At 36.2% G+C, this 27,400-nt stretch overlaps 2 protein-coding genes across 5 annotated transcripts in view; one reads left to right on the forward strand and one right to left on the reverse strand.

The window, feature by feature from the left end:
• Positions 1-16,480, reverse strand: part of LOC135221243 (uncharacterized) — a 49,103-nt gene extending 32,623 nt beyond the window's left edge. Inside the window, exons 1-10 of the mRNA XM_064259058.1 lie at positions 16,315-16,480; positions 7,663-7,774; positions 6,580-6,706; positions 5,472-5,607; positions 4,878-5,101; positions 4,467-4,509; positions 4,194-4,274; positions 3,852-3,941; positions 3,385-3,495; positions 1,875-1,964 (exon numbers count right to left, since the gene is read on the reverse strand). Of these exons, the coding sequence (XP_064115128.1) occupies positions 1,875-1,964; positions 3,385-3,495; positions 3,852-3,941; positions 4,194-4,274; positions 4,467-4,509; positions 4,878-5,101; positions 5,472-5,607; positions 6,580-6,706; positions 7,663-7,769 (1,009 nt within the window). The 5' untranslated portion in view covers positions 7,770-7,774; positions 16,315-16,480. The remainder of the gene's footprint in view (positions 1-1,874; positions 1,965-3,384; positions 3,496-3,851; positions 3,942-4,193; positions 4,275-4,466; positions 4,510-4,877; positions 5,102-5,471; positions 5,608-6,579; positions 6,707-7,662; positions 7,775-16,314) is intronic.
• Positions 16,481-20,426: 3,946 nt separating this feature from the next.
• The window catches only part of LOC135220762 (coatomer subunit alpha-like), a 51,873-nt gene continuing 44,899 nt past the window's right edge, over positions 20,427-27,400 (forward strand). For 2 of the 4 annotated variants that reach the window (XM_064258213.1, XM_064258215.1), the window contains exon 1: positions 20,427-20,562. The gene's annotated coding sequence lies outside the window, so the exon portion shown is untranslated. Of the gene's footprint in view, positions 20,587-27,400 lie in introns of all 4 variants that reach the window. The other 2 variants (XM_064258212.1, XM_064258214.1) reach the window with 1 other exon arrangement.

Genomic DNA, 27,400 nt, shown 5'->3' on the forward strand with positions numbered 1-27,400 from the left:
ATAGACAGTACAGGATGTCGACAATATGTTTTGATGCCATGAAAATAAATATTTAGATACCCCATGTGTGATATTATGGTAACAAATCGATTTGGAGAATATTTTATAAAATGAGAAGTTAACCGAACCGCAGATGCATTAGTTCGCCTGCGTTGCTCGCAAATAGCACGCCTGTCAAACAGGCAGGCGGGCAGACAGATTCCTGTGTACAAAAATGAATTTGTAAGGATTTGAATTCCAATTAGACGTTCTTATTGAATATTGCTCGCACGACGAAACATACACTGCATAATGAAGTGCAGAGTCCAATAAAAAACACAGGTATTTTAAGATCCTGGAAATGTGAGATTAAACACCGAGATTTGTGTATTATTTTGAAATACCATGAAGCTAAATTTCGTCAATATTCCAATTTGACGGGTGAGGTGGTCCACAATCCCAACCTCCCACCCCCACCCCACCCAAAATCCCACAACCCCAACTTCATACAAACTCGTCTTGTGCATTTGAGCTACAAAATAATAATAATAACTAATCGTGAGCTTCTGCTCTCCAGGATTAGAGTGATCTCGTACCGGTTGATGTGCTATCACTCTTATTTTTTGCTTACCGTTCGACATTTAACCAGAAATTATTCAAGCAGCCTTTTTCGTCATTTTTAAATTGTTTGATCGACAGTGCAGCAATGTCCGTTTTTTCCTCTTTTTTCTGCCGTGTCATCGTATGAACCTTTGACAAGAGGAGTTCCTCAGGGAAGTGTGTTTGGCCCTGTCCTGTTCTGTATCTATACATTTAGTTCGTATAATATACTACAAAATGTTGGAGTAGAATTTAAGTTATATGCCGATGACACGCAGTTCTATTACATTGTTATAAATATTGAGGATACAAATTGCAAATTAAGTGAAGCTCTGTCTAATATTAAACAATGGATGATTTTGAAACAGTTGATACCGGACGGAAGTAAAACTGAGCTTATGATACTCGGTAAGGAAGGTAACTAAAAGAGTCTGGGTGTTAATCAAGTGTGTATAAACAAAAATTGAGTCCAGAAAACTGATAGGGTCCGTGATTTCGGGGTATACTTGGATTGTGACTTGCCATTCAGTTTACAACTTAATAATGCAGTAAAAGTGGCTGGATATCATGTCAAAAATATAACTTTTGTGAGGAAATATCTTGATGAGAGTTTGTTAAGAATCTTGTCATCAGCTGTGTTATAAACCGTATAGAATACTGTAACTCGGTGTAGTGCAAGTTACCCACCATACAGCTGAAGAAACTGCAGAAAATTATAAACAGAGCTGCTAGAGACTAATAAAAGGTGTTGCTCCGTCTTAAATGATTTGCACTGGCTTCCGGTGAAGGCCAGACTACTATTCAAGCTAATGTGTTTTGACCCATAAAGTTGTTAAGACCGGCACTCCTCGGTGTTTGAGGGACCTACTTCAGTTTTTACAACCGATAAATCGACCTGGTACAACACTATTCACAGGTGGTTTAAAGTTGGTAGAGCCGCGTTTTTTCTCAGTCTGTGACTTCAGAGCCTTTAAATGTGCAGCCCCTAGATTATACAACAAGCCTCCTCTTGAGCTGAGGCAGATTGAGGATTTGAAGTCTTTCAAAAAGAAACTTAAAACCCTTTTGTTTAATCGATGCTATGATATAGAAGATCAGACAGTGAATGTGGAATTTGCAGCGTGGTTAATACACCTGATGGATAAACTGTTAAATTGATTATGGGGGTCCTGCAAGCGCTATTATGAAAGTGGCGCGGGACCTGGATAAGCCGTCAACAAGTAACAAATGTGCCCAGCTGAATATGCTTTGCAATACCTATTAACGTGTGGCGTAAGAACTTATTCATTACTCACAGCAAATGATTTCATCTTCTCCATCCGGGCAGTCAGCCACTCCATTGCACGTCCAGTAAGGACGAATCAGAGAACCGTCGTTGCATACAACTGTCAAAAAATGTGACGGGTGAATATAAGAGAAAATGTGAAGTTGATGTGTAAAGTAAGGCATAAAAATCGACACTTAATACGCCGTGTGGAAGGCGGGATATACAGATCACGGTTAGACCATTAACAGTGATTTGTAACGTAGAGGACTTTTGCCACTTGAATTTTGTAAAGTAAAACTATGATATACAAAATAGATATGGAATTATAACAGCATGTTTATACATTTGAAATCAGCAAATGGTATATTAATTGAGAAACGAAATTTTGGTAAATATAGTGAACATGTGATAAGGTCTGCAAAAGATACATGTGATGCCTAAATTCACTGTTTCCTTATATTATGGAGTTCATGAACTGCCTCTGATAAACTTTATTCCCTTGCGCATCATTCCGTGTCCTAGAATTACCCACCATTACGTTTAGTGAAAGGATTTTATTACATACAGCTAAAAAAAAATGCTGCTGATAAATAACATACAGTATAACGAGAAAGAAATTCTTATAACTCAAGAGAATAATATGATAAAACGACTATAATAACAAGATGAATGAACTAATATAGATTTAATTGTTTTTTCTCGGTTTTTCCTGCGTAATTTATTCCATTACTCGCTGTACTGTTTACGGAAGAGTTAACTAATCAATTCTGAATTGATAGATATGATCCAGTTATCATTAAAACATCCTGAGCACACTTTTTCGCAAAATAAGCCTCCTCCTTCTTATAGAAAACAGATAATGCATTCATTATCAAATTCAAGTGAGATGATTTATTTGAAACGAAGCAATTCCATTGTTACAGGATCAAGATTAAATCTGAATGTCATAATTGCTCCCTTAAATGTCCTCCCTTAAATGCATCATCATTAATTATAATATTCCTTGTCTCCATACTTGCAGTGGCTAATATCTTTGAGAGGAGAAGTAAATAGTTTAGAGGATCAATTTCCGATTTTTCTCAAGGTTGAAAATGTATTCGGAATTGCGAATTCTTCGGTGATCTGCCAGAGTAAAAAACAAAATTTGACTGCATTGCACAATAGGATTGCTACAAAACAGAAATAGTAAAAAGTTTTGGTTGTTGTATCAGACACAAATTTTAGTCGTTTTAAAGTTTTCCCTTTCTTATTATTCTTCACCGAACCATTTTGCTTCCAAATTCTACAAGTCTCTTACTGAGATCACATTCAGTACATGAAATGTAGGTGACACTTTTGTGTACTTTCCACTGAACAAATGAATACACGTACGCACACATATTTCATATCTTTAAGGTGAGACATGTATTATATTACCTTGTCTCAGGGAAGATGGCTGACCATTCTTCCAGTCTGTGCTATAGTCATCATTGAACAAAATCCCAAAACTCATTAAGCTTGTTCCATCAAAATAAAAATGGCATTTCCGAATAACTCACAGCATGTAGTTTCATCTTCGGCTCCTGGACAATCAGCGTTGGAGTCACATTCATTATCGCTATGGATACATTCCCCAGAATCGCAGAGGAAGGCCCACTCTGCGCATTTGGCTAAGGAAAATGTGAAAAAAAGTAAGCTTGTTGCCCACTCGATTACACTGATATATGTATACAACACACCTTGCTTCAATGTGACTTATAGTATTGCATTTCATATCTTCATTTGTAACCTTTAAGAACAGGACTCTTAACTAATATGTATGAGGTAATCTCTAAGTTATTCATTTACTCTAATAGACTTTTCTTATTGAAAGCAGTGTTTCTCTCAACAAAATACAATAGTTGACGTTGTTTTGATTTAACTAGCAATGTAACCAGCCTCCCATCAGGTTATTTGTGAAATATAAAGCATTTAAGGCAATGTAAAATATTCCAACTTTTGGGAAAATTATCATTACGTTACTTACTGCAGTTTCTCTCATCTTCCCCTGAAGGGCAATGCTCGCGGCCATCACATCTCAGCTCTATAGAGATATTTGTTCCGTCCTTGCATTTAACTGAAAAAAGGGACATTCAACACGAATAAATAATTAAACTATGATTAAGCCTTCAACCTCGGGAAACTGCGATATGTGCTCTGGCCGAGGAGATTCTTCAGTTCACGAGAAAAAGTTAATGATAACTATAGAATTCAGTCGTGATAAAAACAATCTTGAGGATGAATTAAAATAAAGGGTAATACTTAGCACATTCAAACGACTATGACCTCCCTATAAAAGAGAGGAGAAAAACAAAGGACAAACACTCACAACACGTCCAAGTGCCGGTCACTATGTCAAAGCAGGAAGGATTTTCGACCATCTTTGCCTTTGTTCCGGGATCAGTAGGCTCTGTAAGGAACAAAATCTATATAGACATTACCCTCACCCTCATGAAAGTTAGTTGCAGACATTACCTACCTCCACGTACCATTCATTTCCGTAGAATTTCTTATCTAAATGTTTGTCGTTTAGCTGAACAATATGAAATTCAGGGATGTGCAATTCAAGTAACTTTAGAGTAAGTTATAGGGTCGTCCCTACCTGTGCCATTGTTTCGCTTCCTCCTTGATGTGGATCCATTGATCTGTTGAAAGAATAAAGAATGATGTGAAATTGCAAAAACATTCAGAACTTATAACTACCATTTGGAAGTTCAGTAACTCATTCAGTGATTAATTGAAAAACTCCTTTGTACAGTCCAGATTATATCTAACTTTTATCATTAAGTAATGGTAATAAGTCAAAACGCAAACCAAGAAAGAGAGTCTCACTTGATCAACATTTATTAATGGTATATAAGCATGATTGATATTTTGTTTTCAACAATGTAGACCAGTTTGAACTGCAAATGCCATGACGCTGTTTTACGGAATATTCCTAACTTTGGATCAAGGGAGCATCCTTTTACAAAACAAATATTAAGATATTTTTAAACATGAATGACCAAAATACCTCATACTGGCTTCTTACTGGAAGGTTGCCAGTCAAGAACAGCGTCGGTATCAAGTGTCTGGATCCCTTCTCCATGGCGGTGTCTTTGTTCTCGTCTAAAGAAGCTAGCCAGTTTTTCCTCATCTCGAGGGCATGAGACTTTTTCGAGTCTCTTGGCTTCATGGATAACATGGCTGCTGTTCCGGCTTGGGAGCTTGGTTTGGTCTCTTTGAATTCATCGCAGACTATAAAGCAAAAACTGAGAGTGAGGTTTGATTGCACGTAAAATGCTTCTGACTTCATCCACCTGTTGTAGCAGAAATGTTCTACATTTTGTACATTCACTAATTACATTTAGAAAAGAGACAGAATGTGCGCTGCAATATCAGATATTTCCTTTTTTGTAAGACATTCTAAGCCCCCGATGAATAACAGGTACTGTAGAGAAACTTGGAATACTCCGCTTTTACATAACTTTGTTCATGAATTAAGAGAAGTTGAGACTCTCTGCAAGAGAAATAACATTTCAGAAATACTAGTAAGTTGTCCTTTTGTAAAGTATTACCTTCTAGGAGCAATAAGAACTCCAGCTGTGGCTATGATCTGTTTACTCACCTGGCACTGAAGCCCTGTCATCCATATCCTTGAAGGATCCCCATATAGGATGATTCACTAGGCTTGAAGGACTTCCCAAAGGATTTAAATTGCACACCGTTATAGCAGGGAACTCCTCTACTTTCTTCTCTTTTTCCTGAGGGTGAAAACGACAGTATAACTCAAAATTAACGTTTCAATATGGCTCTGAATGTTTGGTGTTCTTGTTCACTAATTGCATGAGGTACTGGTAACCTTTCGGTTAATTCTCTCGCCTGTTTTCAGGTGCTCCCCCTTATTTCTAGTCACCAAAGACTAGTCCTTTGTGTTTTGTCTTATTTTGTTGATGTTTTATTCCACCATATCAAGACATTCAATTCTGCCTCAGTTTCCTTTCTGTCATCTGAATAACTTCGAGTCATTGTTTTTGTCAGCTTTTAACAAGTCACCTACAGAATTGCTGTTGTTCCTTAGTATTGTTCCTAAACATATCATCGAGTCATTTTATTAAGTCATCTGTAAATCCTGCCACCTAAATGTCTCGTGGAGTCACTGTTTTGTGCGCATTTTACAAAATCATTGTTGTGAGTCCAATTTTCCTTTTCTAACATAAGAATTCTGCAGGATCATAGCGGAGTGGTCAGTCTAACTCATCAAGCCATTTTTTTTTTGTCAAGTTTAAATCGGTTACCTGAGCATGAACTAATATTTTAATTCCATTTTACGTCCAGAAATGTAAACGTCCTAGCAGGTCATTGTTTTTGTTTTTCTTCTAAAAACTAGACAGCAACAGCTATCAACTCGTCCAGCCTAAGACATTTTTCCCAGTGATGAAACATTTCCTTTATCAACGCCTTTTTTGTATTTTTAGAAAAGGAAAAGGTGGAATATTGGCGTCATTTCTTTTGCATGATATGTTGCAGACATATGAAGACAATTACGAAATTAGAGAAATTACTGATTTGTAATGAAAGCTTTCCTAAACCTCAACAATTGTGTGCACTTTCTCTAAGTCAATGATAATTCTGCTGATTTTGTGCTAAGATGAAGCGAAGTAGTTAACGCCTGAAGAACAGGTCGTGAAAAAAAAAATAATAAAGAATATTCAAGTAATGGCCAGGCACCTTACCTCTCGATTAATTTTCGTGGGATAATGATAATAATCGGCTATGATAACCAAGATGTGGTACAGTGCCCAAATAGTTAGCCCGATGCACAAACATGACCAAAGGAGTCGGCGGTGCCAACTCCGCTGCCTGTAGGAAGAAGAGAAATTTGAGCTAAGATATAGGTATTGGAGTTAATTCTTACAACTAGGAAGTGGGTTAGGGTTTGGGGCATGTAATGGACTGGTGCTTGCTTACTGTTCAAGGACGTCTTGGTATTGCTCGTGCTGAAATCCGTCTCCAGTGTCAAAATGATGTCAGTTATTCGTTTACGTGGTTTGTTTGTTTGTATGGTGTTTTTACGTTGCATGGAACCAGTGGTTATTCAGCAACGGGACCAACGGCTTTACGTGACTTCCGAACCACGTCGAGAGTGAACTTCTATCACCAGAAATACACATCTCTCACTCCTCAATGGAATGGCCGAGAATCGAACCCGCGACCACCGAGGTGAGAAGCAAACACCAAACCAACCACGCCACTGAGGCTCTTTCGTTTACGTGGTGTTCACCGTCTTATTCAAACAAGTGAACACGGAACAGTTGTCTGACTGTGATATGACTCAGTATTACCGGACAAAAACATTTTCTTCGGCCACATTCAACACTTTTCATTGTAATCTGTGCAAGTGCGGTCATTAAATTGGCAAGTGTATGAGGGGGTGGGGTGGGGTGGAGGAAGGTTACGCTTTTAGTAAACATCCAAAAGGATACCTGTGACCGGATGTATCTTATGACCTTGTTTATAAACAAAGTAGGCGGTTAGAAAACATATGCATAACAAGAAATTCGGATTTTAATCCACTGCAAAACCAGCAAATAGTGACATTTTTCTGAATTCCCGCAATGAAACTATTTTTTAAAATCCACACTTTTTCTCTGTTGATCCAAGAATTTGGCGGTAAAAGACTTGAAGATGCCAACAAGAAAATTAGAATAAATATGCTTTATATATATATATTGAATGTGTGTGTGCATGTGTGTTTGTAATAGACTAAAACGAAGCTCTTTGATAAGAGGCAGAAAAGAATTCACTTATTATCCCACCTATAAATCCTTCCGTAACCGTGAATGGTGGTTGATCTGAAGAAATTGTTGGCAACATCATGAACTGTAGCTGGGTCTTCATTTTCAGGCCCGAAGTGTAACTCCATGTATTCTGCAAATAATAATAATAATAATAATAATTATAACTATAATAATAATAATCATACTATAATGGGCGTAATGTCTGTCTGTCTGTCTGTCTGTCATTCAATCACGGCCAAACGGCTGGTCAGATGGGCATGAAACTTGTCAGGGTTATGGTGGGGACCCCTAAGATGGTTTGTAGGGGGTGGGGGTGAGAAGGAATTCCCTGAAACGGAGCTGTTTCTGGTCGTGAAACGAGACTGGTTATTCCCGTAGATTTAGCTACCTTACGATTTTTCATACATAATTTCTGTACAACTTCCCCGGAGAAAGTCGTGAATATTTCAACTCGGACACAATAGAAGATGAAAATTATCATCAATATCCGCAAGATTTTTTGAATAACTTGAATCCATCGGGACTGCCAGTGCACAAAATAACATTGAAGAAGTACTGCCCGGTAATGTTGATTCGGAATTTCGATCCTGCCAATGGAAATAATAAAAAGGAAACTGACAAGTTCCTACTTTCTACTCCTTTTTTGGAAGACACAGGATCATAAGAGCATTTATCAGTAGCCATAACCCACTGACATACAAGTTGCGTCTTTGCAGTAACAAAATGAAAAGAAAGATACTTTATCATTCGTATCACCATGCAAAGTAATTGACAAAGAAACGAACCAATCAAGATCCCTGTTCCGTTAAATGAAAGTCACCGACAAGAGAGAGAGAGAGCCATTTAACGACATTAATGCACTACAATTTTATCATTTTATCTTGCTATCGAAAAATGAGAGAGAGAAAGAGAGAGGAGATCATTTGTGATTTGAGAGCTATGTAATCCGATAATCCCATCACCGTCTTCGTTACTTGACTTACATTGAGAGAGAGAGAGAGAGAATCATTAAAAGAGGGTAAACAATAATGAATACGAACTTCTTTACGTTCATTGATCGTCCCTTCACTTACTTTAAGAGAGAGAGAGAGAGAGAGAGAGAGAGAATATCATTAAAAGAGGGGAAACAACAATGAATAAGAATTTCTCTCCGTTCAGTGATCGTCCCTTGAATTACATTACGAGAGAGAGAGAGACTATTCATGTAATCGCCCTTATCTTAATATTGCTGAACAAAGAGTACATATAAATTTTTCACTTCTGCACCCGTATTTTATCACCCATCATAGATGGGTAAGTTTGCTAGTAATAATAATAATAATAATAGTGGATTTTCATTGACTCATTCCTCGACAATTTTCTTTAATGGTAGTCTCCTTATCCTAGAACCAATCACAGTTCATGACCCACAAGAAGGTGGGTAGTACCATCAGTGCACCTCAGGGGGTACACTTTAGCTGCAACCACTTTCATCCCTTTACTGTAACTCCATCCATATTACCTCTCTTCCATCTTGCTATCTACCCTCTCCTAGCAATTATTTCACGGTGTAAAGGCGCTGTCACACTAGCGAAATTTCCGTCGACTTTTTCTGAGTTTCTCGTCGACTTTCCAAAGAAGTCGACGTCATTCCGTACTCTTTTTGTCACACACGTTCTTCTTCCTACCGTGGTTGTCGTCGTCAAAACTGTAACAAACCATCTGAGCTGTGACTTCCCGGAATGATAAAACAACTATGCTTTATGACACAAAGCAACTAGTGGGTCGTGCTTGCATGTGTTTAATGATGCTGCATAGAATTAAAAAAAAAAAGTCTTTGGGGTCGGTCCCGGTTAACAAGACGTGAAAAGTTTCATTTTTAAAAATAAGCTAGGACTAGCCTAGATAGACTATTCCTAACCTTGTTACACAACCGCAGTCAGACTGTACTAGAAATTAAGCTAAAGAAACACTGCAAAAATTTTTAAGATTTTTGTTTATATTATTTGCTAATGCAAAAAAAAAAAGCAATGAGAGCAGACCTAGGCTATATAACAATCTGATATTCACGATATAGCATGCTTATCGGTATAAAGATCAGCAAGTTCAGGAAAGTTTGTCCTGAGTCGCATGGTGATCTCTTGGTAATTTTTTTTTTTTCATATTTAAGACCCTTTTTCATAAAACTATCATGCTTATGGTCCCATAAGCATCGTCTCTCCCCCATATCTTTGACCAAAAACTGTTCTGCCAATCTTGTCCACTGTACCAATAACTCCATCTTGCATCTGATGACTTGAAATGCGTGCTCTCCGAGATATAAACAAACAATAAAGTCGACGGTAGCGATGGGTTGAATTCGATCGGTACCGTTTTCAAAATTCGTGGCGACGACACCAGAAAGTCGTGATCAAAACGTGAAAAGTCGACGTCAAATTCAAAAGTCAACGGAAATTTCGCTAGTGTGACAGCGCCTTAACTGAGAGATTTTCCTCCTGTTACACCTTTCAGACTTACCTACTCTCATATTCCTTTCCTTCCCTGAATTACCTCTTAGGTTCCAGTGCTGGGCCTTTGGCCTAAACTCTGTACTCCATTCCATTCCACAGTTCATTACCATGACAATATTTCCACCCTCATTTCTTCTTGGGTCTTTTCTAGGTAATGACCGCTAAGTAGATCACTATTCTGCAATATTTTGTGAATCAAAATACATGCAATCTTAGGGGCCTAAAGTCTGGTATACATGGGACATATTCATCATATCAATAACATTCGTCAATGGAAGCTAAATAAACTCGATGTACTGGATGATGTAAAGTTGCTTTAGTTTTGTGTTCTGAGAAAAATATCAGTGATACTATTGATACATTAACCGAATACACACACACACACACACACACACACACACACACATATATATATATATATATATATATATATGTATATATATATATATATGTGTATATATATATATGTGTGTGTGTGTGCGCGCGTGTGTGTGTATGTATATTATCTTCGTCAAAAATGTGCGTACGTATATTTTTCCGTTTTCTTGCTTTATCATTATTTATGCATTTTTCGGTTGTGACAATATAGAAAATGTTTCAGACCTTTAATAGAAGCTATGTCATGTTATCATGAAATCTTCCTTATCCATTTTATTTTGAAGAAATTATACATTTCTTTAATCTCGTGTCTTTTCGCACTCAAATATTTCATTACAGTCGTATTCAATTATCTCCCAAAAGTTTATACTTTTTTCTCTAAGTCTCTATAAATCGCTTCTGATATCGCTTGTACACGGATGGGTAGAGCCTGTGGAATATAGCTTGTCTGAATTGTTTTTCTGTGGAGTGCTTCACTTTTGGCTTATCTTTGCACTTCGCCAATAATATAAATACAGTGGAATGACAAAGTGATTTTCCTTGTTCAAAAAACAAAGAAGCAATATGATTAGTTAAGAGCGCAGACTAACACTTAAGCATGTCAAAAGCTTTAACTCCAGGACTCATTAAGATAATCAACGATAAACACTTACAAACTAACTAAATTGTTGAAGACACATAATTCTGTATGCAAATTTCAACCAAACCTAAACACAGGACCCTCTGAAGAAGTGGGTCGTGGCTAAACGTAACCTGAAAAGTGGGGAAAAAAAACAATTATTTCAGTAGCTGAACGAGTCTGTTGGGGTTAAGCCCCGTCCACACGGTCGAACTTTGCCCGACAGACTTTGTTCGATGTGACGTCAGAAGCGGAGAAACTGCGGATAAGGTTCTGACTCTTCCCGCTTCTGACTTCAAGTCGAACAAAGTCTGTCGGACAAAGTTCGACCGTGTGGACGGGGCTTACCTCAGGACTTAGAGGTAATCAAGGCTACGAATCCCATACATTAACATAAGAGATTTGATGAAGGGTATTGCGAGCCGGAGGGTGTGGCAGCTATACAGGACTCAAAATAACTGGTTATGAGCTTTATGAACCTCAAAAATATATTTTTCGAAAGCCAATTATTTGTTCCGGGAACTACACTATAACAAAGATATAATTTTCCTCTAGGTACCCAGTTTTTTCTCTTTCTCGTTGTCTGTTTCATTTAAATATAAATGAGATTATAAACAGAAATATTTGTCAATCACTAAAGACAGCAAGAAATACTCGTCTCTCACCCGCACAAGACAATGCTCTTTTCTCTTTGAATGATAGATGACTTCTTAATTGATCAGAAATGATGGGCCTGCATGCAAACGAACAGTTTTTTCCCCAAACTCCTGGTATATATATATTATATATATATAGATATCTATATATATCTATATATATATACCCGATTGTTTATCCAGACTCATTAGCTGAAACATTTAACTCTTTTGTGGGACCTTATAGAAATGGTTATTTTAGCTTATTTATTCTCTCTATAAAATCTGGAGAGCAAGCAATACATCTAGAATTGACATCATTTTTAAAAGATTTTTCTTCTTAGATTTAAGTCAAACTTCCTCCTAAAAGAGCTTGAGAGGAAAAATCAAATCTAATAGCAAATCAGAATCGATAAATAATAATCATTAGCCTTAAATGTTCCCTTATCCAGATCGACAATTCTCCTTTTTCAAAGCTTCAGTACGTGTTGCCTCTCTTTTGTGAAATTTACGGAAAATCCAAATATAACTTTTACAGTACTTCTGCTTTCTCCTTACAAACAGACGAATAAAGAAACCGAACAAAAAGCACACGTTCCCCGTTGGAGAAGGTAATAATGATCACAAGAATCGTTCACGTCTCCCTTTAAGCATTACGTAAGACGCATTGATTACTACACTGTGTCGTAAATCAATTAAAGATCAAATTGATCTTTAGATCTTCCGAACGACTGATCAAGAGAACAAACTCGAGTGATTTCCTGAAGAGTGCCGACCGTGTGATTTAGACATTTCGGCGCTCGGGGACGAAAAAAAAAGAAAAAAACCCAAAAGCCACCCACCCTCCTGCAAAATGGTACCGCCTGACGTTGTTCCACATCTGAAGTTGAATTGAGTGTGAAAACCGCATCCGGAGGTGCGCATACACACACACACACACACACACACACACACACACAACGTGAATAGGATAGAGACAGTTTATCACTAGTGTGTGCAGCAAGCTTTAACGGTGGTTAAACCGTGACCCAGAATATTGCACCGATGTATCAGAGTAGTTATTTAATAACCAGACGTGAACCAATGTAAACCTTGGAATTGGGATATTATGAACGGTTTTATTTCTTTTTAATTCTCACCTTGAGGGACAGTATCGTTTTTTTATTTCTGTAAGTAACGAGAAAGACTGATATGCAAATGAAGCCCTGTTAGGATTCCGGAATTGCTTTAGACCGAGATGATCGGACCACCTGACAACGCAAACACTCACGCAGGTATGACTCATTCCTGGGCATGGCATTTTTCCTTTTTATTAACTCCGTTGTGTTTGTTCCTTTATCATCGACGTTGTAGTTACACGTTATTCTGCTATTTTCTACACTTTCGGTTCCCGCAGCTGTGAGCTTGCCATGTTGCAAGCTAAGTAACTAGACATAAACAGTAATCTTTCCTACAGTTATCTTGATGGCTAAAGCTTTCGAGCGCAACATCGTCAGAGATTCAATTAGAATTGGTTGCAAGGAATGCAGCTGTTTAGTCTCAGTTAGTACGTGTGATTATCTCCAAGTAGTACAGTCGAAGGCTGCTTTTTAACAATCCAAACCAATTTGGGAAATCAACATGTAAAATACGAATTCTCCTGCAGCAAGAGAATATCATAGCTTTTGTAATTTATGATGAAGCTTACGAATGATGTTACCAGTTATTAATTTCATTATTTTCCGGGTAATCTTTTACATTTGTACTGTTTCCGTAGCAGTTCAAAGTATTACATTCTGCTTTCCTTATTTTCTTCAAATAATTTATTGAAAAGTACAGTTTTTGCATCAACCTCATCGACTTAATGGTTTTCTCTAACTGGCACAAAAACTGCAAATTGTAAATCCCAACTTGACCAGAGAGAAAAAGGATGAAGTGATATACAAGGGAGCTATATTAGATTACTCAAAATGCTGTGAGAGGCATTTAGCGGCAACTCAAATATGGTGGTGTTGAATACCCGGCTGCGATAAGGAATTGTAAATTACTTACTAGAAGACTGTACAGCTAAGAATTGTCAAGTGAATGCAATAATTGGTTGTATCCGTGTATATATACATGGATATCTATGGGTACAATTGTTGTTCATACATGAATTATATATCGGCGTTACAATGGAACGAAATAAATAATAGATGAGATTAGAATTAAAAGAAAATCAAAAGGAAATACACTCAATTTATGAAGTGAGAAGCCTGCTCAGCAGAGATGCAGTTTCACCCAAATTCTGAAGTACCGATGATTCATCGATATGATCAAGAAAATCATTACATAATTCTGTGACATCAGCGACAAAACTTCTAGAAAACTGTGTGGTACAAAGCATTCACACAAGAAAATTATAAAATTTTTAGGGTTAATTCCATATTTGGTACTACGCAGTATATGATAGCCTGGGAAGATCTGAAAGTAAAACTATCGTAATTGAAAAAGAATTTTAAGAAGCACACGCAGTGAGGACGTGATCGACAGTATCAGAGATGAAGGCTAAGATCTGCAATAAAAAAATTTAATGGATATCAAGCTTTTACCGAATAATTCAAGAAGCGAGTCAGTTGCTGAAGACCATACTGGGAGCAATATCCGAGACACGGCAAAAATAAAGAATGAGCAATTTACGCATTGTTGTCTTCAATCGAGAGGGAAACTGACCCATGTTTCTGAAAATTGGGTTTGAAGTTGAGAATGGCTCTCAGAATTTCAAATGAGTTACGTGTAGTTGAAGTTTAGTTCAGCTTCATTCCCCGCAATTTGCACCATGATGAAATATTAGCTAAAAATAGGCTAAAAAGAAATGAACAACCAGAGGCCTACAGTCAGAAGATGGGATCGATGCAATGAGAGTAGTGTTATCTGCATAAGCAAATAGAGGTCTTCTAGCCCCCAATCATGTATCCCGTGTGTATGTTACAGGCAGATAGCGAAACCAGGCATTTCGCAAACTGTCTGAAATTTCAGGCAGCTAGCGAAATGCACTCGTGGGGCTTTTGATTCCCCAGGGGCTAGTACTAAGCACAGCAAAACAGTGTTAGGTGGGTCACTGTTTCGCCGTGTTTTAGTACAAGCACTGGGGGGATCAAAAGTCATTAAGTGCATTTCGCTATCTGCCTGAAATTTCAGGCAGTTCGCGAAATGCCTGGTTTAGCTATCTGCCTGTAACCTATATAAGATAATCACCGGTCAACTAAGAACACTAGCCTGAGGTTTCATTCCCGTCAATGACGAATCTCCGTAATACATTATTAAAAATTCAACGATCAAATTAAAAAAATGTTCCTCTAACTCCCATTACGGCACTGAAGTCACGACCATTTCTTCTCATTGGACAAAAGAAGCTGGAATTTACAATTATTTGCATAATAATATGATTCTGGAAAAAAAAAAAAAGACTTAGTGACCTCAAATACGAAATTTCCTCGTGATCATAGTTAAGCTCCGAGTGCTCTTCATCTATGAACTTCATAGATCCGAACGTCATTATATTGGATCTTTGATTTGACAAACGATTTTCGATTTGGTTTCTGCTTTGATGTCAGGGAATCGCAGATGGAATAGTTTTCCATCTCTCCTCTCTCTCTCTCTCTCTCTCTCTCTCTCTCTCTCTCTCTCTCTCTCTCGGCATCATCATCGGACTATTCAATTATATATATATATATAGTATATATATATATATATATATATATATATATATATATATATATATATATATATATATATATTTATCAATTATATATATATATATATATATATATATATATATAATTTTCCTCTGAATAATTCAGTGATTGCTCACAGGGTGAATAAATTCTATGATCACTGAGCCTCTCTCTCTCTATCTCTCTCTCTCTCTCTCTCTCTCTCATCATCATCATCATCATCATCATCATCATCGATGTGGTAAATTGCTTATTTTGTGGCTTGAGCATAATTCAATTATTGCGCATTGAGGTAATAAAATCTATGCTCACTGAGCCTCTCTCTCTATCTCTCTTTCGTAGGAAAACAGCCAGATTTCGGTCTTCCATGAATGTGTGCCCAGTAAGAACCACGGTTAATAATGAAGGCAGGAATGCTATCGGTATTAGAACCGAGTAGAATTTTGCTAACGAAGGCTTGCCCAAACTCTGTATGGACCGATATTACTGAAATAAATCCTCTTAGTAATCAAGGAGGATTAGTTGGCTGGAATAAAATCTAAAACTTTATTACGAAAGCCTTTGAGGGCATAGAAATAGTATTATCCTCTCCAAATTACTCTGCCTCTAACTTTTGTTCCTGTTGTCACGTTTAGACGGCCTTGTGCCAGCACAGAATTGTTTTCATAAACAGCCTTTAATCAAACTAAACTAGAAATAAAAATTAAATTCGTAATGCAAATATTATAACGAAATAATATTAATAATATATAATAATAATAATAATAATAATAATAATAATAATAATAATAATAATAATAATAATAATAATAATAATAATAATAATAATAATAATAAGAGACACTCCTACTTACCTGAAATAAATGTTCTTTGTTTGCGATCATAAAATGTAAATCCTGTTCTTGTACAGACGATATAGATAAAAAAGGAGCACAACAGAATTTTCAGTCAGTGATGATTTAAGCAATACTAATCCCAGGCATTGTTCCAAGGAGCTTTAATTCACGCTCCTTCCTTGGAGGAAAAAGTATTGTACAGCAGTGTACCTACTGCTTCATCAACGGCGCTGTTAGGTTCTTAGAACAAATATCACATGAAGTATCAATTACACATTACTGATCATTTCTTCATAAATTAGCTTTTCATACATTGATGTGAGGTATTTTGCTTTTATTTCTTTTGATTTTTGTAAAGGATAATAAGGGTAAAAACGTTGGGTATCATGAACGTGTTTAGGGGAGTGTCACTTCAATTAGCGCACAAACAGCTTTGCATCCAGCTGTTTAATAACCAGCCATACGAACAACCGGTAGCTTCACGCGCGCTCTGTATATATGACGTATATATACATATATATATATATATATATATATATATATATATATAGATAGATAGATAGATAGATAGATAGATAGATAGATACACACACACACATATATATATAATATATATATATATAATATATATAATATATATCTATATATACATATATATATATATATATATATATATATATATAATTATATATTATATTAATACACTAATGTATGTGTGCGTGTTTGTAAAAGTCAATGCGTTGGGTAGTTGATTGATTGATTGGTTGATTTGGTGGTCATCTGACGGCATGATAGCTGAAATTCAACCATTCTGTGAAAGTCGAAATTTCGTAGACCTTTAACGCGCGTCACTTTATTGTTGGAAGCCGATCGCATGAAAATATTCCTATCATAAATGAGCACATGAACAGCATCTGCCCATAGAGGGAACTGACACCTGCTGTGGAATCGCCGTTCTCTGAATTGTGTTTGATTAAACGTCATGAACGACTAAATCCAGTCAAATAAATATTTGCACGTAAAGGAATAGGAAACAATAGACGCCCCCATCTTTTGAAATCCTAAAACACTAGTAGCAGTCGGTATGGTAAACATACTAAGTTTTAGCAATGATACCCTTAACAACCTAATTCTGAAATTCTCTGCTATCTTGGGTGTTCCCGTGTCCTATGTCCTCCTTTGTTTTAATGAAGGAGTTCTTTACTGTAGATCCAGACCACAACAACAATGATTCGTTACTACAATTTATAGATTTACTTGCAAAAGCGAGTCATGTACTGAAACATTGGTCCCCTTATTATGGTTTATTCTCGAGAAGCAGCAGTGAACTTACAAAACAGATGAATTAACCGGGGGAAAATATATTGACTACTCTTTTTGGATTTTAAAATACCTACCAGAGTTGACATCTGAAGAAAGGAGAGCCTACTGAAGCTGTTAGCATACGTTAGCAAAAGAAAACGAGGCGTGGATTAGTAGATTTTTGCAGAATCAAATGACGCAGCAATGATTTGAGATAGCGAAGAGATCCTGCAGAAAGTAGTAAAAGACTGTCCAAGAGTAAATATGAGCAAGAATATGGTTATGGTGGCAAATGGATACCCGGAAGATGGAGCAACGTCAACGTATGTTTGTATGGATAGTTGAAGAATGGTGTAGATGACTGGTATGTGCACTTAGAAATGGGTGATTGTAAGATACGGGAGCACTGACTTACATAAAAGATGAAGCAAGAAAGGCAGCTGGGCGCGTACACGGCTACACAAAGATTAGGATTGTCTGTGGAAACTAAGGGGTTAATGCATGAACGTATTGTTGAGCCAACTCTGCTTTATGGAAATGTAGTTTGAATATTGAATACAAAGTAAAGCAAAAATATTAAAATTACTGAGATGAACTGTGTGCATTGTATATGTTGTGTAAGAAGACTTGGAAGGGTGATTAATGTTGAGATATATGGATGTGATAAAAGTTTTGGGTAAGTGCAACGATGGAGATGCAGAAAGACTGGAGAACAATAGGAAGTGTTCAGAGGATATAAATCAAGAAGACCTAGAAAGGGTAGGACAGATGGGGTGAAGGAGGTATTGGATAGGAAGGGGCCTTGATATCCAGGGAGCACTACATAGCAGTGCACAGTGCAGTGTGCGCGCACATATGAGAGTGTTCATCATATATATATTCTATATATATATATATATATATATATATATATCATATATATGTATATATATATATATATATATATATGTATGTATGTATAGTATATATATATATATATATATATATATATATATATATGTATGTATATGTATATATATATATATTATATATATATATATATATATATATATATATATATAAATGCCCTGTGGTAGGGGTGTAAGATACTACCACCGTAGGTACTGCGTGTCGTAAAAGGCAACTAAAAGGACTGCTCCTGTCTTGCAGTCGTCCTTTATAGTAAAATGCTAGGCCTACCGCCAATAACTGTGGAAACTGCTGCCCTGTAGTCTTACTCGTAGTAGCACTAGAAAAGCTAACGCCAATAACTGTGGAAACTGCTGCCCTGTAGTCTTACTTTGTAGTAAAAGACTAGACTAACCGCCAATAACCGTGGAAACTGCTGCCTTGCAGGTGGACTTTTTAGTCAAAGGCGAGGCCCACCAAACAATAAGCCATGCTTGGTGTTTTAAGGCGCATCAAGCAACCGAACCCTTAATGTAAGGATAACGGTGAGAAAGAAGTTATATGCATATGTATATATGTATCTGAGTTAAACCCTTCCCTGAGTGTACATATGGTTTATTCTACTACCCAGTATGTCCCAGATTTCTGCCGAGTGTCATTCACACGCTTGCGTCTGATGTCTCATAATCTGAAGGTGGAGACAGGTAGATGGAGCAGAATCCCGACCTATGCAAGAACTTGCCACTGTGATAATAGTAGTGTACAATCAGAAAGTCATGTACTTATTTCTTGTCCCTTATCTGGCGGTTGCCGTACAAGATTTAATAGGTTGAACTTTGCAAGTGTGGCTAATTTGATGGATGTGGAGCCTGATTTAGTTGCTGATTTATGTAGGTATATTCATGATGTACTGGGATTATATCAGTGAAGTGTTCACCTATTATTTATAGGTTTAATGTTTTGTTTTGGACAAAATATATATATGGTGTGTGTACATATGTATGTGTGTAAAACTATGTTTTGTTCTCAATGATATTTGTAACTAAAATAATGTACTCTATGTTATTACATAACGTATTGTATTTTTTGTCAATTAATTAACTAACTAACTATGTATGTATGTATGTATATGTATGTATGTAATATATTTATATATATATATTATATATATATTATATATATATATATATATATGTGTGTGTGTGTGTGTGTGTGTGTGTGTGTGTGTATATATATATATATATATATATATATATATATATAAAAGGAGAGACGCAACAGTGGAGCCACAACTTACTCGGGAAAAGGAATATATAGAGTAAATATTTGTATAACAATTGTGCATGCTGATGACTGCAATAAAAGTCATCTTTACTCATCTATACTAAGACGGGCGTACTGATACCTCCTACATGTTTGAGTTGTCGATGGGGGAGGGTTCCATGGGTCTTTCCTGTTTCTCAGGTATACATAGAGATGACCACTTTCAGGGGCATGCACCTCAAGACGGTGTAGTTTGACGCTTTTTCGTATACTTGAGTCATCCTGGACTACCATTTTTGAGGTGTTTGTGGTGGCTTACGTGCCCTTGTCTGGTTGGTGCTACTGAAATTTTGCCTAATTTTCTCATACTTTGCATAATAAATCTTGTTTCTATATATCTTTTTAAAATAATTTGTCTCTGTATTGAATTTAGCAGAGATTGTGATATTTTTTTTTTTACTAACGTTATCGGTGGTTTATGGTTAACAGTACGATGGGAGGGGTTGTTATGTTGACCAGAAGGGCTGATTTTTTACAAGACGTAACGTATGACATGAGTAAAATCCCTCCTACTTTCGTAAGTTGTATAGCTCATATTACATAGTAATAATTTCACATTTTTTTAGTTTTATTATTTTTAATAGCTTAAATAAACATTTTACTCATATTTATTTTTGTTTTTCATATATAAGATTATTATACTGTTAGCTTTTACCGAATTAACTAAAAGATGTATAGCCATTGTGTGTTAAAAATCTTCGGAATCCACGTCATAACAACACAAGTGTCAAAATCTCCGGTGTCAACGGGAAGGTAACCCCATTTTCTCATTTTCTTGTAAGTATTTAATTTGAATTAAGGTCTGGACGAATTCGGATATTACCTAGCAACCTCACGTGTATTGTCACCGGTAAAAATTTAAGTGGGGGATTTAATTTCTCGCCCAAAATTTGGTTTAGGTTTTTTGATGGTTGTGGCCGATGATTTTTCCGATTCAATACCTAGGCTAGGTAGGTAGTATCGTTTTAAATTTTTGTAAGACTAGTAATCTTTATTGAATCTAGGTCTCGCATATATGTAACCTAAGTGTGGCCCTATACTGCGCTGATGAACGAGAACCGCTAGGTTAGGTATCGCATGGTAGACACGTAGGCTAGGCATGTTTTGTTCCAGGCTAGGCTACGTGATCCAGCCATGGGTCCTATTAACAAATATTTCAAATGCAATGTATAAACAGTACGTATTACAAAAAATAATTGGTTTAGTGAAACGGAACTAGAGGTTTGCCACATTGTCACAAATTTAAAGAACATTGGCTAGGTAGGATAACAATGGAGAAATTTGCCCTAGTCTAGGCAGTTCATTTAGGCAAGCCTATGTGGCGAGAAATGAATGTTATATTGATTTAGTTAGCTATTCTTAAGTTTATTCGCAATATAAAGTTAGACTGTGGCCATTGGAGTGAGAGAGAGAGAGAGAGAATATCTTTATGCAAGCCGTTTCGGGATTCTTAGCCTAGAGTAAAGGACCGAATGACCACCTAGCGGCCACTTACCCGAAAAAGTACTGTAACAAGTCCTGTAACCAAGGATAAGTGTCAGTCAAAAGCCAGCGACCATTGAAGCAACACCTCGAGACCTCTACTTTTCCTCTCAAACTAAGTATTTTCTCCCAAGTCACAAAGTATGCCATAATTTCCAATTAAAAAGAAAATTAAAGTCTAGCCATGAGCAGTGCTAACTTACCTCATGACGCTTTCGAAATTTTTACTTGAAAAACACCTTACATATAGAAGATTGATGCCATCTCTATGTTTGCAGAGTCACTTGTGTAAACAAACTTCCCATTTCTTGTGCTAATTCCACAAACCATTTGCACCCATAGACACTGGTACACTTTCTTTACAACAATGTTAAAACAATGATGCCATTCAAATTTGCAGCCAAGGAAACCTAGCGAATTTCTTTGAAGAAGAAGACGAGGAGTATGCTAGATGATTATTTGAATAATTAGTTCAAACACCAGAATAAGGTTATAAATTGCATAAATTTATTACATATTCATGATAATTAATTTGAAAATATTCTGTGTTGAAAAAATAACAGGTTCCTGAGACAAATTTCAAAGGTTGGCTGTGAATATTAGCTACGATGTAATTTTTGCGTTTTACCGTTTTTGTTTTTATTAATACAGGTATATTATATACAGTGTAATGTATATTACATAATGTAAGTTTTGTTTAATATAATGATGTTAGGGTAAACATCGTGTGGCTCGGCCTAATTCACTTGATATTTAATTGGTGAAACAAGAATACAATTATATCCTTAAGCATACCATTCAAAAGATTGAAGTTTTGTCAACATAATGTGATATATGAAAGCACCATATGAACTAAAATAAGCACGTGAGCTCTTCATTAAATATATTTTCAAGGCAGTTTTGAAATCCAATATGGCGGCGACCTCGTGACTTGCCGTTCATAACCACAGACAATCCACCATCTTTCCCAGCCTTCCCAGCACTCATTTGAACAATGTTAGCGTATGTATGTAACGTTTATTGATCTTACTCAAGATTGCAGTTGTAATCAGCAAAATAAAACAATATTTTGTTGCCTATATTAGTGAAAGTATGAAGCTTTTTATTCCCGGGGTCATGGTTTGAACTGAAATTCATTTTTACCTTGTAATCAGTGGTTTTATCCTTACTGCCTTCGCAACTGAAACTCCACAGTGCTTATTTGATTGTAATTATACACATTTTGGTCTTAATTCGCTCCAAGTTGCACTTGAACCACGCTGTGGTTTCTGGTTCCTAAGCGCTCACTCCACAAACACAGTTACGGGCAGCACACGAGTACACGCTTTATTCCCGTAATTGTTTACTTTACTCATTATTTAGTTTAACTTTACTTTGTTTCTTCATTAACCCCCAAAAATTACAGGTATTTCTGAAGTACTTACGAGCAGACGACGGTAAAAATGACTCATCGTTGCCAATCTAGTGGAGCTTCACACATATGCCGATGCATTTACAAACTGTTTCCATGAATTCTAGTTGTCATAGTAATGCAGTAATGATAAAATTGCTGTAATATGTATATATACTACAAATAGATAGGCTAATTTCACTTCTTTCTCCAGTTTTGTGTAAGTCTTATACCCAGTTTGGAGGGTAAACACATACCAATTGGTAACACTGATAAACAATTGAAGAGCGCGAAGAACTCAGGCAAAACTGTTGATATTTGAGTCAGGAATCTACTTACTTTTTCAACAACGATATTTTCAAATTAATAATCATGAATATGTAAAAAATTTCATGCAATTCAAGACCTTATACTGCCATTTAACTTTTTATTTAAATAATTATCTAGTGCACGCTTCTTCTTCTTCTACTAAAAATCGTAGTTCCCTTGGATAAGTAGTGGTTGGAAGTTGCTGTATACGATTGTTGTGATGAAAGTGCCCCAGCGTCTATGGGTACGAGTGGTGTGTGGATTTAGCACAGGAAATGGGAAGTTTGTTGACACAAGCGACTTGGCAAACATCGAGATGGTGTCAATCTTCGAAACATTTTTAGTTGTAAGCAAAAATTTTGAAAGCGTCATGGGGGTAGTTGGGGATAGTGTGCACTGCGTTTGGTCACACTTTTCATTACCATCTGTTTAATCTTACAATATGGCCTTGATTTCTAACTTTGAAGAAAATACTTACTTCGAAAGGAGAGTAGAAGTCTCGAGCTGTTCCTCTCACCACCAACTCCTCATGACTTTCACTAGTATAGGCAACAAAATGTTTTATTGTGCTGATTACAACTACAATCTTGAGTAATATCAATAAACATTACATATCTACACAAATATTGTTCAAATGATTGTTGGGAAGGCTGGGAAGGACATGGCTGCCATTGGAGTGATGAACTGGTCGCAATTCGAAGAGATGCTACATTTGATTTAAAAACTGCCTTGAACACACATTTTACAAAGACTTCACATGCTTATTTTAGTTCACATGGCAGTTTCATATATTTCATTTTGTTGATGAAACTTCATCTTTAGAATATTATGCTTAAATATTTAATTATATGTACTATTATTGTTTCACCAATTAGATATCAAGTGAAAAAAGTGGTCTTTTTAGAGTGAACTGGTCGCAATTTGGTTCTTTACTCTATTAATGTACTTTCGAACAAAAAATCAGTTTGTGTTCTTCGAGATAATTCCAGTGAGAGTATTACAAATGGAAAACTAGTCCATTTTCCTTAACAAAGATCCTGATAATTCTATTGAATAACTACCCATGGCCTTTTACCCTGGAAATTGAGTTTTCTTATACCTACTTTGAGTGTTTCTAATGACGAGGTGGTGCAGTTCATTGGCAGTCAAATATTATTTTGGGGACCCTTTGGGAATGTGGGGCTTTGGGTAGGGTAAAACAGGGAGAGAGAGCAGACATGTTATGATGGCCACCCTGGAATGGTTCCACGAATATAAGGCGTCTGTTCAAGAATTCAAGAAGGGATCAGCTAAGGAAAGGAAAGGGGGCCTGTAAAGGAAACCTACCCCCGGTGAGATCAATGTTGATCCCTCCCTATCCCCACTTTTCCACAAACTACCGTTTACCTTTAGTGTGGATGCTTAAGAGAGTCTTCCTCAATTTGGAGTTCATACTGTACCGTAATTGGCTAGATATGTATCTGTTTGACTGTGTCCCTCCCTTTACCCTGATTTTCCTCAATTAGCCACTCCGATTTTCTTACCTTAAGTTCTCCTATAGCACTGCAAATGCATGATAGCATTCCAGATGGCCAACATACAATAACACAGAAGTTCTCTCTCCCTGTGGCCTACCCCACCCAAAACTCCACATTCCCAAGGATCTCTTACCTTGTTGGATGAAGTTCTGAGGTTAATTACAGTTGATCGCCAAAAAATAATTGGAAATGCTTGATAAGCAGCAAAATTTCAGGTTGATTATTGAAGGCTAGTTATACTATAATTCTGTCAAAATCCTTGAGTAAACAAGGTACAAAGAGCATCTAATTTTTTTTTTTTTTGAGGAGTTGAATGAAACTAATCTATTATTAAGGGAGCTGGTGAGCTTTACATAATGCTTATCAATTAACGTAGTTGGTTAAAAATTTATTAAAAATTCCCAAAATTGCTGTCTTTAGTTTTGTTCAGTATAGACAATATCGGGATTAGGCTAGTGATACTGATATTTGGCTCTAACCACAAGGAAAGAATGGGTAAAACTAAAGGCTACTTCCACGCCCCTTGTCACCTTGAGGCTATTGGAAAGTTACCATTATTTGTTTGGTTAGATGAGGGAATTTGCCTAAACATTTGCCAAAATTGGCTTGTAAGCAATCTTGGTAGGTAAATTAAATAAGAATTGAGAGTAAGGGGGACTAGGTTTAGAATTATATTATAAAATGACATTTACGCCAAGTCACCTCATCCACACTAACAGTCTTATGGCAAAATGCACTTTTTTATGGGTTAAGATGCCATTTGTTTAATTGTGGTGGCACTGGTTAAGTTAATTGCTATGTAAATTTATACAGAATTAGGAATTATTACAAATTGCGGTGTGACTAGAGCATCATAGGCTGCAATGAAGTATTTTATTTTTTATGATCTTGGTACAGATTGCCTGTCAGTTTTCATGTTGGCTAGGTGGAGTTTTTTCTACACAAGGGGGAGAGTTGGAGATGTTATATCATTAATTAGCTTCATGCTTTCTAGAAGTGGTAGAGTAGCTCATAACCATTTAAGTAAGGTAATGCTTAATTTCTGTAGTTCTGCTGTCGTTAATTAACCCAAAATGGATGGATACCCTCATAGGAGTAACAACGGATTTTGAGTGGTGGATGAATTACCACTTAGTATCAATATTACTCGCCATCAATTTTGAGAAATCTTGCTGAAAGAGGTTGCATTACTTCAATAGCCCATAAATTTACTAATGGCAACTTCTATATACTGGCTCAGCTCACTGATTCTTGGCATCTCATGATACAGTTGTGTACTTGACTTCAATGGGGTATGTAGTGCCTATCTCTCTCACATGGTGTGTTTTTATATATTTGCTTATAAATTACCCAAGGGTTGCTGTTTGTTTTAGTTCTTATCTTTAATGCTAGCATATCAGTTGTAATTGTAATTTTGTAAAGAAATATTAGAAAAAACATGTATAATCCAAGAGAGTTACTGCAGCTTCGATCTCTGTAAAGTTACTTATTAACTTAAATATTTTACAACAAATATACGTACTCAGAAAAGACTTGTATAACTTGATAAAATTTAAGATTGTCTTGTAAAAGAGGGCCCACAAGGGGTTGTAAATAGTAATTTTCAACTTCTTATGGACGGAAGGGAGAATTTAAAAATAAAAAATTTTTCTTACACCATGTACATTTGCATATCTTTCTCTTTCCATTGATTTTTTTTATTTTTTAAATTGGCCAACCTCAGTTTGCCTGGTCTGGGGTGCTGCTTATAGTATAAATATATACTAAATATATATATATATATATATATATATATATATATAGATATATATATATATATATAATATATGTATATATATACATATATACAGTGTTCCCCCTGTATTCGCGGGGGATGTGTACCAGACACCCCCGCAAATTTTAAAACCACCACTAAAAATGCTTATAACTGCCTATCTTGAAAGTTCAGATACTAAATGTATACCTTTAATGACATCCTACTTCAAATACGTATACCTAAAATTACTAACCTCCTACTGCATTAATCTTTGAGGTTATATTATTAATATCATTTCAAAGTCATCTTAAACATTTTACCATTAAAAATATATACCTACAGCAAATAACACAGAGAGAGAGAGAGAGAGAGAGAGAGAGAGAGAGAGAGAGAGAGAGAGAAGAGAGAGACCAATGAATGGCAACATCATATATCTGACCATCAAGAATGAAATTATGAATTATTTCTGAGACAGAGAGAATAATAATGGAGAGAGAGAGAGATAATGTTATTGTTACTGTTTAATCTCATTAAACTTAATATTATTTGCAAACTACTGTATATTGTTATTTTACCGTAAAATGTAGTAATGTCCTTAAAGATATACTTAAACATACACTTCCAGCCCAAACAGAGGGCGAGAGTTACCACTAGGACATACTAAGTATCTCGTGTGGAGAGAGAGAGAGATGAGAGGAGAGGGGAGAGATGAGAGAGAGAGAGAGAGAGAGAGAGAGAGAGAGGGTTATCCTTATTTAAAAGCGTGAAATGGATAGATTATTGTACCTCTTTAAAATACTGTCACATATGAATTTTGAAATTAGTTATATTACTATTATTATTATGCAAAATATTAATAAACATACACATGTACCATAGAAATTCTCTCATCTCAGTAAGAGAGAGAGAGAGAGAGAGAGAGAGAGAGAGAAATTTACATGATCCAAAGAGGGCAACAAACACACCCCCTCCTGATTTGACAGTTGTTGGACCCCAGCCAACTCAGCTTGGCTACCTGGAAGTTCAAAGACAAATGCATTTTCTTTCATTTTTACATAATTTTTTTTTATTTATAAACTAAAATCTTGCTAATTCACTTTAGTATTTTCTGTAATGAATTTATATTATTGCTGTTTA

This window comes from Macrobrachium nipponense, chromosome 2 (genome assembly GCF_015104395.2).
Source record: "Macrobrachium nipponense isolate FS-2020 chromosome 2, ASM1510439v2, whole genome shotgun sequence".
NCBI classification, from domain to species: Eukaryota; Metazoa; Arthropoda; class Malacostraca; order Decapoda; family Palaemonidae; genus Macrobrachium; species Macrobrachium nipponense.